At 33.5% G+C, this 17,746-nt stretch overlaps 2 protein-coding genes across 3 annotated transcripts in view; both read left to right on the top strand.

Annotated features, from left to right (window-relative positions):
• The window catches only part of hay (ATP-dependent DNA helicase hay), a 7,059-nt gene extending 5,188 nt beyond the window's left edge, over positions 1-1,871 (top strand). The window contains exon 15 of the mRNA XM_018511969.1: positions 1,540-1,871. Coding sequence (XP_018367471.1) covers positions 1,540-1,668 — 129 coding nt within the window. The 3' untranslated portion in view covers positions 1,669-1,871. The remainder of the gene's footprint in view (positions 1-1,539) is intronic.
• A 5,264-nt stretch (positions 1,872-7,135) lies between these two features.
• snsl (snustorr snarlik) overlaps positions 7,136-17,746 on the top strand; it is a 16,908-nt gene continuing 6,297 nt past the window's right edge. For both annotated transcript variants that reach the window (XM_018511971.1, XM_018511970.1), the window contains exons 1-2: positions 7,136-7,316; positions 17,013-17,083. In XM_018511971.1, the coding sequence (XP_018367473.1) occupies positions 7,189-7,316; positions 17,013-17,083 (199 nt within the window). In that variant the 5' untranslated portion in view covers positions 7,136-7,188. The remainder of the gene's footprint in view (positions 7,317-17,012; positions 17,084-17,746) is intronic.

Below are 17,746 nucleotides of genomic sequence, written 5' to 3'. Positions count from 1 at the left end.
CCCCCACCATTGCCATCAGCGGTCCATTCTAGATGTCGATGTATATTATATAATATAATGTAAAAACTAAATCAAAGATGTCACCACTATTATCGAAATTGGAATTAAAAAAGTCTGTACTATCGACCTTGATTGAGTTGGGTAATCGGTTTAGCATCCCCTTAAATCTTGAAGTTAATCATTACTTGTAATTCCGTATCTGTGTTACGCTATCGTTCATTTTATTCTTGTATAGTAGACTAAAATGATATACGGATATACCTGGGTGATACTTGGGTGAGAATCTGAATTTAACTTTGGAAGGAAATATTATCTTGTTGAAAAAAACATTTGGTATAATGACAATAGTGTAACACAAATTTGGAGCCAGGTTGTACATTTCGACCAATTTTTTGCCTACCGTCATCTCTACTCCTTTTATTGGGGTGATCCCGATTGACCACGGCTCGATTGGACATCACCAATCACAGCGACCGGTGCTTAGGAGCTTTGTAGCCTCAAGCGCTGTGAGTGGTTCGTGTCCAATTGAGCCGTGTCCAACTGGGTGCCACTCCTTTTATTTCATAACATATAGACTGCGCACGGAGACATAGAACAATCGAGTTTAAGGACGATATTAGCTGTAAATCAAAAGTAAAAATCTAAAATTTTTACAATTAAAAGTAACATTTCAAAATAGAACAGGTATGTTAACTAGTGTGTATACTGAAAAAAAAACTTAATTTCAAAAAAATTTTAAACACACAATTAGTTAACATACCGGTTCTATTTTGAAATGTTACTTTTGTTTTTCTAACATCCAAATAATATTAATAATAATAAAATTCTGTAAACAGTGAACGTGGGGTAATATGTTTCAAAGCCCCATAGCCCTTTCAAAGTCCAGTACTCTGTATGATTTACAGCTAATATCGTTTCTGAACTCGATCGTTCCATGTCTCCGTGCGCAGTCTAAATGCTATAAAACGAAAGGAGTAAGGATGATGGTAAAGAAAATCAATCGAAATGTGCACTCGGTTCCAGGCTTGGCGCAACAGATACGGATTTCGAAATAATGAATGACTTCAAAGTTTAATTGTTTATATAAAATTTAAAATAGTGACGGGCATGATTTCCCATTATTAAATCGAATAAAAGTTACATAGATTATTTTTTAGTAATTTGGAATTACTCAAGGTGCTAATAACTAACAATTACGATTATAATTATTAATTATTATGTAATATTAAATGTAAAAAATCATTTTATATTAATAAAAACATGAAATTCATCATGTTTTAAATTCATTTTGTCTTCCAAACAATTTAGGGCGGACTGTGTAAAGAGAAATATTTATTCTTTTTACCAATTTTTATTCATTAATGATTAATAGCTTTTTAACGAATAACAAGCGATGGCTAAAACCTTCTGGATGCCACTCACAATTCCCTTTGTGACAAAATATGTCAAGATCATGGAAGGGTGCCCCTTAAAGTCAATGACTACTATAACTTCTTCTCGTATGTCATTATTGAAGTGTATTAATAAATTTTTTCTCAGATTGTACGTAAAGCTGGCACGATGATGTCAATGTCGGGAGCGGATGATACTGTTTATTATGAATATAAGAAAGCTCCTGGCTCATCGACGGCAAATAAGCATCCTCTTTTTAAGAAGTTTAGAACATAAGTAGTATGATTTTCCTAATATTTTCTCAACATCACAAATTAATGAATGGTAAATAAACAATTTTATTACTATCTAGTTTAATTTGTATAGTTTGTATTCTATGTATCACTTGTAATGATAAAAGAAAGACCCTTATCAATTTTTGTATGGGTTTTGAGTTCCTTGTATAATATATGTATAGTAACGAAACTAAAATTTTTTTAATTATGAGGTTGATAGCGGTGTAACCATGGTGGAACTATTACATGGTGTGTACAAGTTTGTATGGTGGAAAGATCATATGGGGTGCTTTTCATTTGATGACACAAGTCGACACAAGCGTCGTTCTATCCTTATTGACATTCAGAGGATGACAAAGATAGAACGACACTTATGTCGACTTGTATCATTAAATAGAAAGCACCCATGGTGTGCTCAGTTTGCAAGCGTTTTTCTCTAATTCTCTGTCCTCTCTGTCTATGGATCTTCATGATATGCAAGGTCTTCAACTGTGAAACGCGGAACATGGGGCAGTATTCATAGTTCGTTTTTATTTTAAAACCGTCTTAAATGTAATGTCTTAAGATGCTAATACAGTCCTCGGAATGACTTACGACATCTTAAGATTGACTTAAGACAGTCTTAATGTAAGAATTAACTATGAATGCCGATCTGTTTCGCATCGTGAAGTTGATACTAAATTTTTTTTCGTGCAAGACAATACTCGATCTAGAGATACTATGAGCAGAATCCATAGATGTTGCTCAAGATTCGAGATGGTCTTAAGGAAATATTCTAATCTAGCGGGTAAAAAAATCGATATTTTTACATGTTTTGCAAGTGTTTGGTATAGAAAATATGTCTGTAAAAAGAATTAGCTCGATTCGCAAAATTAACAAAGATTATTGCACCTGGTAGGAAGTGATCTTCGGCTCGTTTTCGCAAAAAAAACTGCGAAGTTCGAAAGATATCGACTTTCCTGTTTCAAAAGAATATGATGATGAGAAGAAGAATGAAGAAGCTGGAAATGTTGCAACATATTTAACGGTTTCCGGCGACAGAACATGGAAAAAAAGAGGATTCCAGCTAATTGATCATAAGTAAAATTGTCTTTATATAATCAGTACGAAAAACTTTAAACGAGTTTTTCTCGAAACCATGCTTTTCAAATTAGCTCCCATAGTATCTCGAAAACCAGTTGACCAATCAAGTCGGGCATGTGCACATATCTTCAGCACATATATGGCTATAGCCCGTACCAGGGGCTATAGCCATATATTTTTATAATTTTTACAACCATTTTGGTGGAAAAAAAAGATAAAAATCGAAACTTAATTTTTCGACATGACATTTTTTAAATTATCAATATTTTTTCTTCGTTCTGGTACCTGCTATAGCCAAACTCATACTAATTAAGAATTTCTTTGGTTTTTTTTGTTTCAAGTGAGCAAAAGAGCTGGAATCGTGGGAGCCATAGACCTAGTTTTATTTTTTACAACGTTATTTAATATTTTATACAGCGCATATTAACAATTATTTTTTAATAAAAAATTCTAAAACGTTCTTCAAATATGTACAAATATGTAGAAAAAAACCCTGTCCCAAAAAACTTTATCTTATATTTTTAAAAAATTCGCAAAAATAGCATAAAAATTCAACTTCTAAACTAGAATACCCCCTTAAGCTAGTGCATGAATCAATCAGAGAGCCATATTAGTAACTTAAAACATTGTTTGAGATTGAACGAACTATGGATTCCGGCCTATGTTGTCTATGATTATAAGTGGCGTGACGAAGAAAGTACAAGGTTCATAATTCTGACGTCCCAGGTTCAAAAACCCGGCCGGTAAGTGAAAAAGATTGAAATATAATTAAAAATTAGAATTAATTAATAAAATTAGTTATCTAAGGTTTAGGCACTGTTGATAAAAAAAATTAATTTAAAAAAAGATTCTACATTATTATTTTTTCTAATTTTGTTCAAATAAACATTTAAAGTTTTAACGTTAAAGAAATGTTTCTTCAAACGTTAAATAAACGGTTTTTAAACGTTAAAAAAATGTTTCTTCAAACCTTACAATAAACGATTTTTTAATAAAAAAACGGAGACTTAACCGAAGGGGTAACCATTTTTTAATTCCGATGAATAATCTATCAGAAGTCCGATAAAGTTCGGTGAAGTTCGATTAATTCATGAATTCCGATGAAGTCCGATGAATTCCGGTGAAGACCGATGAATTCCGATGAAGTCAGATGAATTTCAGTGAAGTCAGACGAATTCCGGTGAAGTCCGATGAAGTCCAGCGAAGTCCGATGAATTCACTAATTCCGATGAAGTTCGATGAATTCCGATGAAGTCTTGAGTCCGAAGTCCAGGTGTACACCTATTTTTTGAATGGTTACCCCCTTGGACTTAACTCATTATTTTTAACGTTTTTAAAAATGCTTTTAAAAATGTTTTTTAAATATTTTTAAAAACATTTTTTAAATTATTGCCTACTGATTGGGTAACCTCGAAAAATAAACATAATCTCATCTTGTTTTCGTTCGATAAAGATGCAGCTCTTGATTTGGTATGTTCTATATTATTTTATTAAGCTATACACGTAGTTTTAATATTTTATCCAAATTATGCAGATATTTGTAATTTTGAGTGGGCCCTGGTGAGGCACTCCAAATTTTCGGCATTTTACTTAAGAACTATCTTGAAGCAGAACAATAATAGTCATTCATATAAAAAAGTTTTTCGCATTTAAAATAGAACAAATCACAATAATATAAAAATGACGTTAAACTGAATCGTGATTGAAAAAAATGACTTTAGCAAGCTTTTAAAGACATTTAACATCATGATGATTTTTTGTTCTATGTAAATATGGCCCGGTCTCACCAACTCCGATTAAGCTAATCGGTCGATTAAGTGTCAACCGTAATTGGTCAATTCTACTGAACAGCAAATGCGATTGGTCAGTTCCAATGTAACAATCGACCGATAAGGTTAAGGGCTGCCGCACACACCTTCCGTAACAGTAACCATAAGACGTACCATAAGAATTAGCAAATCACAGTCGAGAATTTTTTTGAACTCTTAATTCTGATTGGCTGATACTTACGGTACGGCTTATGGTTACTGTTACAGAAAGTGTGTGCGACAGCACTAATCGGAGTTGGTGAGATCGGCCCTATGTTTTTCAATTTATTGCATATGATAGATTTTAGATACATTTCATTTTGCAGAATTCTTTCAGAATTGTTACACATGAGATTAAAACTCATGGAAGGTTGAAACATTTCTGAAAATTTTCCGCAATAATCGGTGCTATATAGGAACTATGGGAAGATGCCAATGTGTGTAATACGGGTTCTATAATCTCATAAAAAATTTTTTTACTTTATTATTTTTACCTAACATATCAAATATCATCACGTCTTTTATTAATAAACCCATTTTTATAACCGGATATAGATGCTTAAACAAATTAAGTTCCCTCATAAAAGTACATACTTACACAAGGATAAACGGAATAAATTTTCAATTCAAAACGTCCATAAAATAAATTGCATCGATTGCGAGGTTTTGTGGAACTGATAATGAGGGAATTTGGAACTCGTGTAAATAAACACAGAGATAACATTAAGTGATTCGTCGAGATACTCGGTTATTACTCAACACATTTTGAACTATAATCATTCTATTGATCAGGAAGGTATCAAGATTCAAGATATAGAAACTAATTATAATAAAAGGAAAATTTCTGAAATGTTACACATTAAAGAGCAAACAGAGGGTAGTAATTCACAAAGAGATACAGAGAGTCTTAATGCGAGTCTCATTCTTATTTATTAGTCTTATAATTAGTAGCAATAATAAATAAATATTGAGCTCTTTGGTCTGTCCTTATAGCGTTATTTTTCTCATTAGAATTTGTCGTTGTTAACATCTAGATATGATATCTCTGGCTTCATAATTCATATGTAAATTTTATCGTTAATCTCCATTTTAATCTATTTTAATCTTTTAATTGATTTACTGACCAAATTGTCTCTGTTGTAATAGATAAACAACATACAGAAAAATAGATAAATGACATACAGAAATATAATATTTTATTGACTTTAACGATCGATATTCGCTAAACAACGAAGGATTCGAGGACTACCCAGACAACACCCATGCCCAAAACGAGACATAAGATATTCTTAATTTAAATTTAATTATCTCAGATGTAATTTAAATTTAAATTAAGAATCTATATTCATAACATCTAACTTTGACCGATTACTAGCGTTCTCTCTCATATTTATATATATTATTCACACGGTCGTCCTTATTCTTAAATTTATTTTATTAAAGAATTTTGAGTTTGTACGGCATATCTGGAAAATATCCGGTATCTGGCCGGATAATTACCTACCGGATATCCGATCAGATATCAAATATTCGGTGTCACATTCTTTTCAGGTATCCAATATCCGGTAATTTTACGATCCGCGCGCGCGCGCGGTGTATCCCTAATAGATATTGTAAAATTAATAGTTTACAATCATGTATTTTATATTTTATTCTGGTATATTTTGACATAAAAATCTTACAAACAATTAATTTTTTAATAAATATATATTAATATAAATAATGAGCATATAGCCACAGCACAAGATGTTGTAATGAAGTCATATATTAAAAAATTACAATAATAAATAATACGTAGACATTTCGGTCAAGATTTGACCATTATCAGTACAGTAAAATTATAATAAGATGTTCCGTAAAATTAAAAGAATAATAACAATATATCTTAATACTTTAATACACAGTGTAAACAATATTTCTCATAAACTATTAATTTTTCGATATCTGTACTTTAATACTTTTATATGCAGAATAATTAAAAGAATCATATTACGTGACAAAAATTATTATAATTCTATTTAAAAAATTGGCGATGACCATATAGCCTCAAAAAATTAATTTTTTTTGACAATTAATTTTATCAATATTTGTCCCCCTCTAGATTATACAATTTTCGTCTAAAATGTTTTCTCCTAAATTTTATGGATTTTATGATATTTTGACTGTATGATAGTTAAAGTGAGACACTCTTTATAAATGGGAAAGCAAATGAATTGTATTACATTCTATTATTATATGTATATACGATTTATGATATACGTTAATCTACGTTTATCTCGACTATTACTCGACGTAGAAAGTTTTCATTATATAGAATCAAGTGAACGTATGTTATTTAAGTTGTCATTTCTTAGTGTAATTCTCTAATAGTTACTATTTAAAACGTATCCGTAACATCGTGAAACGACATCCTTGTCCTGCTGTTTGTTAATCATAAATTAGTGGCACGAGACCATTCAGTGACTATTTATTGTGATAGCATCAATCTATTAAAATTATGATAGTATGTGAAATTTGTGTGCACAAGAAAAAGATTTTAGTTATAAGAGCGAATATTGATACTTGGTTTGACTGCTGGTGACCTCGATTCTAAATCCCGCAGGCTGTCCTTTCACTTTAAAAGCGTTTCAATGAGCATTCTTTCTCGCACCAGCTTAATACTGAAGACATACGTACTTCATAAAAGAAACCTCAGTTTGTTTCTAGAACGTCGATTAGTGAGTCGTTCGTCGTCGGTGTTTTTAAGTTTCACTTTCATGTAAGTTTTAAAGCAGAGCGTGTCCGTCATGTTTTCTTCATACCATGACGTATTCTCTTCATTTATTTGACATAGTTAAATGGTGTTTTGTTGAGGAAGCAGCTACAGAAAATAAGAAATAATACGGAAATAATATAACAATATGAGTATATATTAATGTGTGTGTGTGTGTAACACAATAAGTATATATATACACATATAGTAAATAATATTAAAAATTAATAGGAAATAATTTAATGTGGAGATGTATACTGCGTTTTCTTAAGAGAATACTGGATATTGTATTTACATAACACAAGTAGAACACAGCATTTACAAGGCGTTAAAAAATGTAAGCGGTTTTTTACTTTAGAAGCGCTGCTTGGACATGCAGTCTCACTTAGATTTCACTTTCGCATCATTGTAACTGAATTTAGTAAACAAATTGATCAATATAAGAAATATATTTAATACTTTAATGCATACAATTCCATATGTATATATATATACATGTCTGTCCTTTTGCAGTTTTTTTTTCATGTTTTTATACCTAATTATGCGTAAATTGGTATCTTAATTTGTGTTTTTGGGACATATATATTATATCTCTTATGTGAAGTTATATACATTTTGATTCTGCATGTCGTGCGTTGAAATAGTTTTTCGAGCTTAAAACGCATTCATGCGGAAACAGAAAAGTAATATCACTTATTAAATTACAATGTACAAGCAATTTAATAATTTTTTATTAAATAATAAGCATCTTTTTTAACAAAATTGTCATACATTAGTGAAATTTAAAAATTATGAATAACGTCTACAAATTAAAGAGTATTTAATATTACATGAAAATTTATATTGATTTCTCCGAAGGAATTTGATGCGCTGAATCCAAATCTGGCCTCAGAATGACGCCATCACGTCAGGATTTTGAGATATTTTAACCTAAAAGTGCAAAAATGGCTGTTTTAGGACATTATTGGAGTTTCCTTCTGGTTGCAGAGAATTTCACCGAAATTCGCCATGTTTTCATTCATTGCTAATGCCAACTTTTCCTGAACTTTACCGTTCACTTCATCAGGGCGAGAAACGCACTGATACTGAGCTGCTTCTCCAGAAAATTCCCTTTATGTGAAGAAGGACGAGGATATGTTGAGGAAAGGGGAGGGGAGGGAATTCTTGGCTTGTCAAGAGAACAATCTTTCATATCCTACTTACATTATAACCTGAGTCTCTGTTCAAATTGTCTGAATGTTTCTGTATTTTTACAGCCTCTCTGTACTTCTTCGGAAAATATGACATCGTTGTAGTAACCATTTTATCGAATAATATTTGATGTCCTGTCTCAACAATGTGTTCTGCCAATGATTGAGTGACATATTCCAGCCTGACATGAATAGCCTGTTGATGTTCTTTCATGCGCATATTGACCATTCTTCCGATTTCACCACCGATGTATACTTTCCCGCAAGAGCAGGGTATTTTCCCAGTATCCGAAAAGGGATTAAAATAAATTGAAAATTTTTAATCTATTTTAATTTATTTGAATCAAAATTCTTGATTCATGCATATGGATAGAAAAGAATTGAATGTGGTAAAATTGAATAATTTTCTATCCATATGGATAGAAAGGAATTGAATCATTTTCTATTCATGTGTAGGATCCTATTCCATTATTTTATATTCTATGTGTTGAATCCTATTCCTATTGCATGGCTTATTTTTTCTCAAAACTTTTTTTCGATTAAAAGGAATACAAATTCTGTAGATTCAATCCCACGTTATGGATTAAAATGAATTGCATGGCTTATTTTCTCCGTAAAACTTTTTTTTGATTGAAAGGAATACAAATTCTGTAGATTCAATTCCAAGTCATGGATTAAAATAGATTCAAGCATTGAATGGATTGAAATGGATTAAAAAAATCAAAAATTTGGATTCAGCAATGACCAAATGAATCTATTTCAATCTTTTTCCGGATACTGGGTTGTATACTCCCTTGGAGGAACTGAGTGGAGATCTTTGATCTTTAGGATTTCTCAAGATTTGCTCAATCTTTCTTGGAAGCTTGAAAATGGTTCGGATGTTGTGTTTGTTCAAAATGCTGCCAATTCGGTCTATTGTTCTTTTTACATATGGGAGAGTAGAAAGACTTCTTGTTCCTTGTTGTGTGTGTGAGTTGTTCTTTGTCCTGTTCTACATGCTTTTTGTATTTATTCCGCTGTAAGGTTTGTTTCAAATGGTGAAGTTCTGTTTGTAGATGTTTTTTATCAGATATACTGAATGCTCTATGTACAAGTGAGTGTATTGTCGACTGTTTTTGTGCTGGGTGGTGGTGTGATTTGGTATGTAAGTATCGGTCAGTGTGTGTTGGCTTCCTGTATATACTTGATGGCCCAGGGTATTGTCAACTTTTTTTGCGACAAAAACATTCAGAAAGGTAAGTTTATCATTCTTTTCTATGTCATGATGAATCAAATATTGGAACGTTGATTGTTGAGAAAGTTTAAGAATTTGTGAAGTTCATCACTACCATTGTTCCTTCATGCGCACGTTGATCTTCAGATTACGGATGTGTTGTCTACATAACGGAACCAAACTTCTGGTTTATTGATCGCCTTACGAAGAGCTTCTCCCTCGAAGTATCCCATGAAGATGTTCCCTGATAGTAAAATATTAGCAATTTGCGCGCAAATTGGCAGCAAACTTGATCAGATTTTGATTACAAAACTATAGCCATCTGTATTCGCATTTAGTTATGGATTTGTCGATGAAGTCTGCTGACATAATCTGATGGTATCGAGAGTATACAGGGCACATAACAGTCATATATAACGAAATATTTTAAAACATGAAAAATCAAACGAAAAGTATGTATAATATAATATTCTATAATTGATTAAAAGGTAAATGTTAAGAAGACTCCCCTCAACCTCAAATTTTGATAAAAATATACTCAATCGATGCGTTTTTGCATGAAACGAAAGAAGCTGGCCGAAAAAAGTGTCGTTCTGCCTCGTGAACCGAGATATTAAGCGTTAAAGTTTGATATTTTAGAGGTTAAGATATCCGTCATCCCCATTCGATACAGCGTGGTATGTATACATTCTGCTTTAATTACACAAATTCACTGCTATAAAAACAATTTCTCTGCTTCACAAACACAAATTCACTACTTTAAAAACACAAATTCACTGCTTTAAAAATATAAATTCACTGTTTTAAGCACACAAATTCTTTGAATTAACATTTAAATCGACCTGATTTCTTATAAGAAATTTTGCGTACATATATATAAATGGTTATATATAATTATACATAATTATATATTTATATATGTGGTGTAAAAACTGGAAACAATCAATATAGTTTTATTGCTAAAATATTATTGATTAGCTTCACATTTCAAAAATACACATGAGAAAGTCATAAAATAGTCAAATAAATATTTGGAAATTCAGAAAACACACTCCGAAAGAGCTTGGGAATCTTTAGATTTGCCTTCGGTTTACATATGCCAATAGGACTCCTGGACAATTTCTTCTTATGAGAAACAAATCCATCTCGTGGCGATGCCGTATATAAAAATGACAGATCTTGTTCGGTTTTTGCTGTCAATTTGCTGTCAGGTTTATATGTCAGCAGGCTCTGTTCGGTTTTTGTCACTAATTTGCTGGCATAGTATGTCAGCAGCGTCATATTTTTGACAGCTGTTTGCTGACAATATCTGATAGTACAAACTCTGTGTACAATTTGTTGCTTTTTTGCAATCAAAAATTGGTAGTAAGCTCTGTTCAAAATCTATCTCCGCAGGCTTTGCTATCAGGGTTTGCAATTACAGGAGAGATGGGAGAGCTCATAACCACTCCAGTCTATTCGTAAAATTGGTCATTGTAGGAAACCATGTAGTCATTAGGCAGTGTTCAATTAAAAGGATGATGTTATTGGGGATATTATGTGAGATTTTAATTATATCTAGAGTTCCTTTTATTGGAATGTGTTTATGGAAAGTGACTCTACATTGAAACTCACCAATATATCTTCAGGATGCAGACGGATTTTTGGATTTTCTTTATGAAATCCGTCGAATTGACGATATGCGATTCAGTCCTCCCTATCAGAGATTGTAATCGCGACCTGGGAAGCGTGAGAGGTCATATGTCGAAGATTTTATGGCGCTGACAATTGGTCTGAGAGAGATATTAAATTTATATAAAATAAATTTAAATTCAGAAGGTGGCTAAAATTTAATAAACACCAACAAAATAAAGCATATAGCCACAACGCTAGATAAAATTTACGCTAGTCAGTTTATTAAATTACAATAAAATAAAATTAATTTTCATATTTTATTGTAATTTAAGGGGATGCTGGAGTGTCCTGTTTTACCATCAATTTTTAAAGACTCTTTTCTCTTAATTGTGTTTATGGATTGAAAAGTCCTTCTCCACAATTAAAGTATCGACAACAACACAGGCTGCCAGCTACAATGTAATGCGAAAAATGAAAGAAAATTAAAAATTGTAGTTTTGTCACCGGCTCCTGCAGTCAACTCGTCACAATATGTGCTGCATATAAGAGTTTCAGATTTTACCCGTTTAAAATAAGTAGCCAGCAGCCTACAGAAAACCTTGAACAACAATCCTATGCTTTTAGAAACGAAGTAGGGGCTTTGGTACAAGAGAAAAGAGTCGCCAAAAATTTCGTTCGTATACTACGAATAAAATTGACGTGAAGCCATGAAACCGTGCAGTATTTTAGTTGATCTCTTTCTAAGAGATGGCGTTGCAATATGTCAGATAAGGACAGATGAATGCGTTTGAGCGAGACACAACGATATAGATAAGTATGAGAAATGGATGAAAGATGTCACTATTATCGAATTTGGAATGTAAAAAAGTCTGTACTATCGACTTTGATTAACTTCGACCGTCACTCCAGCATCCCCTTAAGTTAAAAGTTTAACCCTTGTATTATAAATTTTATCCCTTCATAAATGACAAAAAATAATTAGACATATTTTCCATATAATGTATTTCTTTTTACAATAAATTAATAAGGTAATGATAAATAATAATATAAAGTTACAATGAAATATGTGTGTTACAGCGCCACACCACGATAAATGGCCGAACTTATAGGCGTGGAAAAGTGACATTTTGACCAGTTTTGACGACGAAATTTGTGCACGGTGCCATTTCATTATTATTTGCTGAATTGTGAAAATGTGACTTGTCTCGTACTTATTAAAGTCTTAATTTTCGATAAAAACTAAAGTTATCTTGAAATTTTATACGTGAAAGTGTATATTTCACTCGTTTCAACAGCTGTTAAACCATATGTTTTTGCCAGAATATAGCCTCATTTTACGAGTCTTTTACGACCATTTACTGACTATCAAGGGAGAAAAGGACAGTTTTCATCGATTTTTACAAGTGTTTTAAAGCGAAACCATCGTTTAATTTCATCCAAATTGTCTCTGTTTACAAATGGCATCGTGCGTAAATTAACGTGTCATTCCTCGCTTCTGACGTCACGATTCCAACATGGCCGTCGCGACTACTCAGAGGCCTTAATAAATTGACTTGCGCAAATTTTATCTAACGTTGTGGCTGTATGCTTTATTTTGTTCGTGTTTATTAAATTTATATATTTTTGGCAGACCATATAGTCTTAGTGGAAGATAATTCATAAGTTTTAATATTGCTTTGCTGAAGAGTCCGCTTTTTTCTATTAAAATGCTAGTTTTCCTGTTTGTTTGATCTCTATCAAGCCTTGTATATATTTCATTCGAAAGGAGAGTTCTGTATCCATCTTCGTTCTGTAGTCTGATCATCTATAAACAACCCAACCATTTGAAACAAATATTACAGCGGAACGGATACAATAGAAGAATGTGGACAGGACAATCAGCAAACATAGAAGCGGGACAAAGAACAACTCAGATACACAACAACCACAGAAAGAATTAAACAAAAGAAGCCTCTCTATTCTTTCATGTGTAAAAGGAACAATAGACCGAATCTCGGTAGGATTTTGAAGAAACACAACATCCAAACCATTTTCAAGTCTCCAAGGAAGATCAAGCAAATCTTGAGAAATCCTTAAGATCAAAGACCTCCACTCAGTGAAGTATACAAAATACCTTGCTCTTGCAGGAAAGTATACATCGATGAAACCGAAAGAATGGTCAACGTGCGCATGAAGGAACATCAATGGGATGTTAAGCTGAAACCCGTTATACAATCAGCATTGGCAGAACACAGCGTTGAGACATTAAATACTATTCGATAAAATAGCTACTATAGCTACAACGATGTCATATTTTCTGAGGAAGTACAGAGAGGCTCCAGAAATACAGAAACATCCAGACAATTTCATTAGAGTCTCAGGTTATAATGTAAGTAGGATAAGGAAGATTGCTTTCTAGACAAGCCAAGAATTCCCTCCCCTCCCCTTTCCTCAACATATCCTCGCCCTTCTCTACAGCGTCCATAGAGGAAGTTCTCCGGAGGAGCAGCTCAGTCTCAGGGCGCTCCTCGCTCTGATGAATTGAACGGTAAGTTTCACGAAACGTTGGCATTAGCAATGGATGAAAATATGCAAACCACAGGTTATCTTTCACGGGTATTATCTTCAAAAATACCACTTTCAAAGATACGGATTTTTTAAATCTCTTGATTTATTACAGGCACTTGATTTTGAGGCATTAAGGCTCCTGAGTAGTCGCCGCGGTCATGTTAGAATCATGACGTCAGAAGCGAGACATAACACGTTAATTTATGTTGCATGCCATTTGTAAATAAATACAATTTGGATAAATCTAAATGACGAGATCGCTTTAAAACATTTGTAAAAATTGACGAAAACTGTCCTTTCCTTCCTTGACAGTCGTAAAAGGCGTAAAAGGCTATAAAATAAGCTTATACTCGGGCAGAAACACACGGTCTGACAGCTGTTGAAATGAGTGAAAAATATGCTTCTACATATTAAATTTCAAGATGACTTTAGTTTCCGTCGATAATTACGACTTTGATAAGTACGAGACAAATCACATTTTCACAATTAAGCAAATAATAACGAAATGGTATGCAACACAAATTTCGTCAAAACGTTACTTTTTTACGCCTATAAGTTCAGCCATTTATCGTGGCGAGGCGCTGTAAGCACGATCCCATGTACATACATACATGTGCTTGCCTTTGACGTACCGAGAGTACATGTACACTGCTGTTCATTAATCGAGTCCCTCGAGTGTAGGAGGGTGGAGAAATTACAGTTATGTCAGCCAATCAGATTCTGCTATCAACCTAGTTGATTGCCTAATTGCCTGTTCCTACACTAGTATACATAAAAAGGGATGATCCCGATTGACCACGGCTCGATTGGACACCACCAATCACAGCGACCAGTGCTTAGGAGCTTTGTAGTCTCCAGCGCTGTGAGTGGCTCGTGTCCAATTGAGCCGTGTCCAACTGGGTGCCACCCCATAAAAAGGGACTCAATTAATGAACAACAGTGTACAGCCGGTCACAGAAAGGTTGTAACACTTTTTTTGATGGGTTTCGGAATGCGGCCTACTCACCGAGCGATTGGTTCTTATTTGTGGATCCATGAATAATAGCGTTTTCGGCCCGGCCAGGTTTGCACCAACCTGGGTTGGATCAATGGCGTTTTGTGCTCTCCTATTGGTACAGCGTGTGATGTCAACCAATAGGAAAGATTAATTCAACCAAGGTTGGTGCAAACTAGAAACCCTCTAATCAGAGTCGCGACACGAGAACAGCCAATTTTATTGGTTCGTCATTTTTCAGCAATTCCCGCCAATATTCGAATATCAATATTGGCTGCGTTCGAGAACATCTCTCGGATGCCTCGGATTCATCATCTGTCCTTATTTAACATTTAAGCGGGGAGCACAGACTTTTGCATAACGCATAACACATGAGGCATAAGAAATTAAACCAACCAGAGTTCTCTATTACATGGAAAGGAAAGAAACGGAGAACTTCGATTGGTACATATTCTTATGCATTACGTGTTATGCGTTATGCAAGAGTCTGTGCTCCCCGCTTTAATGTTAAACAAGGACGGATGATACATCCGAGGCATCGGAGGCATTCGAGCGACGTTTCCGAACGTAGCCATTGTAGGAATAGGCGATATTCGTATCGATACGTTAAAAATCGTTCGCAAACTAATCTATTTTGTAAAGAATCAATTTTTCCAACCAAAAGAAGCATAAAATGACAGAAATAGCGTTAATAGCATCTCCCTGAACGCACATTTTTTTCAACATTTGTCGCCCATAATGCTCGACGTTCAACATCACGCTGAAATATTTTCATTATGTAGCCTTTGGCTGCAGAATTATTGCAAAATGGGGCTGCACACCCAACCATTTTGCAATAATTTTTAATAATATTCTAAAAGTCGTACTATAGAAAGACGTATCTTACGGGATCATGACTCACACAAGAACTATGAAGGTTAGAAAGAGACACAATATATTCCTCTCTCTTTCTTGTGATTTTACTGAAACTAGAGACTTTTAATATAAAAAGACCGTAAAAGCGTGTCTCTAACTAGAGTCTCCGTTCCTAGTGTCGCGACTCTGATTAGAGGGTCTCTAGTGCAAACCAGATCGAGCCGAAAACGCTATAAGAATCAATCGCTCGGTGAACAAGTTGCATTCCGAAACCCATCGAAAAATAAGTGTTGCAACCTTTCTGTGACCGGCTGTACATGGACTCGTGCTTGTGTGTGTGAATACCGGTTCGCGATACAGAATCAGGCCGCCGTCTGAGGGTCCGCGCACAAAGATGGTCGCAACTGAGTCGTAGTCGTAAGTCGTTGTCGTAGGTCAACGCACAAGGATTTTACGTATGTCGTTTACGTATATCCTATTGCGCCAGTTGTTTGCGTCAACTGACTCTTTGTCACGGACACTCTTTGTGCGCGGACCCTGATTCTGTATCGCCATCACCAACGCAGAGTTCTTAGCTGAGTACTCAGGAGCCTTAATAAAATAAAACTTTAAACGGCTATAACAAAAAAACTAGTCATTTTCAAGCTTTGTGCCTATGGACACTTTTGATCAGTGAGTTAATCACTATAACACATTAAAGTTTCAGCCAACTTCACTTCTGAAGGCCAAAATCCTATGATTTTATGCGGGGTCCTTTATATATATTTATTAAATTGAAATTATGTCGCGATGTAATAATAATAATAATTCGACGAATTAGAATTATGTCAAGACACAATAAAAATTGTTTTCATTTTAATTTAGACACAATTTTAATATTAAATTATTAATTGTATCAGAGATATAATAAAAATTTGGAATTATTATTACGTCGGGACATAATTTTAATTTGTAGAATTATTATTATGACTTGACATTAGTTCTGGCTTATATATAATAAAATAAAAAATTATTTTATAAAAAATATTTTTTTGATTTTATTCTATTATTTATTACATTTTTCTCAGTTTAAGATTAAAATTATTTATGAATGTAATAAAATTTTTATAAGCAGTAATTGAAAAAATTAAAATAAAATTTACAGTACAATAGATCAATGTTACCTTAGATAATTAAAAAGTCATACCCAATTGTCCTAAAAATTAATCTTTATTTGTCATGTTTAGTTATATATAGAACAGCCATTAAAATTAAACGTACTTGAATATGAATAATTGGTGTGTACGCAGAGATTTCCTCTTTAAAATGATCGTGAAGACCCTGGTTTCACAGTTGCTGCTTTTGTTAGTCTTCTACGACCGTAAGTATATTATTTATTTCGTATGCAATATTCCCAAATAGCACATAATACTGCGTAAATATTGAATAATACTGTGTTACGTCCAAGAGTCCCAGGATTTTTTATTTCAAAAAAAAGTTTTGAAGTAAGGAGAGAGCCACGTAGGAAGAACGTAACTAAGATCCTTGTTGTGATCAACATCCTGGAGCATCTATTGTAAATCGAACGCACCTGTGTAAAACCCCAGATATACATAAGTCAACGTACATACCATACGCAGGATTAGGTAGTAACTAATTAATAAGTTAAAAGTTAAATAAAAAAATAGAAAGTTGAAAATTAATTTTTAGTTTAATTTAGTTAACCCTTGAACACCACCGTGGGTTACGGTAATCCAGTCCGTTTGAAAAAACGCGTGGCGTTTATGAACGATCAGAAGTGTGGAGTGGGAACAAGAAGGGGAAAAACTTTCGCACTAAAAATCTCCCGCCTGGCAACCTCAGCGTGCACGAATCAGTCGAAATAGAACGTCATGAACTTACTGTGTGGGTTACGCCTGTGTGGTTATTACGTTTTTTATTTCGATATCAAATTGTAAGTAAATATACGAACAAGATCAAATTCAAATGCGAATTCAAATCGAAGAATTCATGAAACACACAGACATTCCAGAAAATCAAGATC

Source organism: Trachymyrmex cornetzi, unplaced genomic scaffold, assembly GCF_001594075.2.
Source record: "Trachymyrmex cornetzi isolate Tcor2-1 unplaced genomic scaffold, Tcor1.1 scaffold39, whole genome shotgun sequence".
In the NCBI taxonomy this organism is placed as follows: Eukaryota; Metazoa; Arthropoda; class Insecta; order Hymenoptera; family Formicidae; genus Trachymyrmex; species Trachymyrmex cornetzi.
This window is presented reverse-complemented; position numbering and strand designations above follow the sequence as displayed.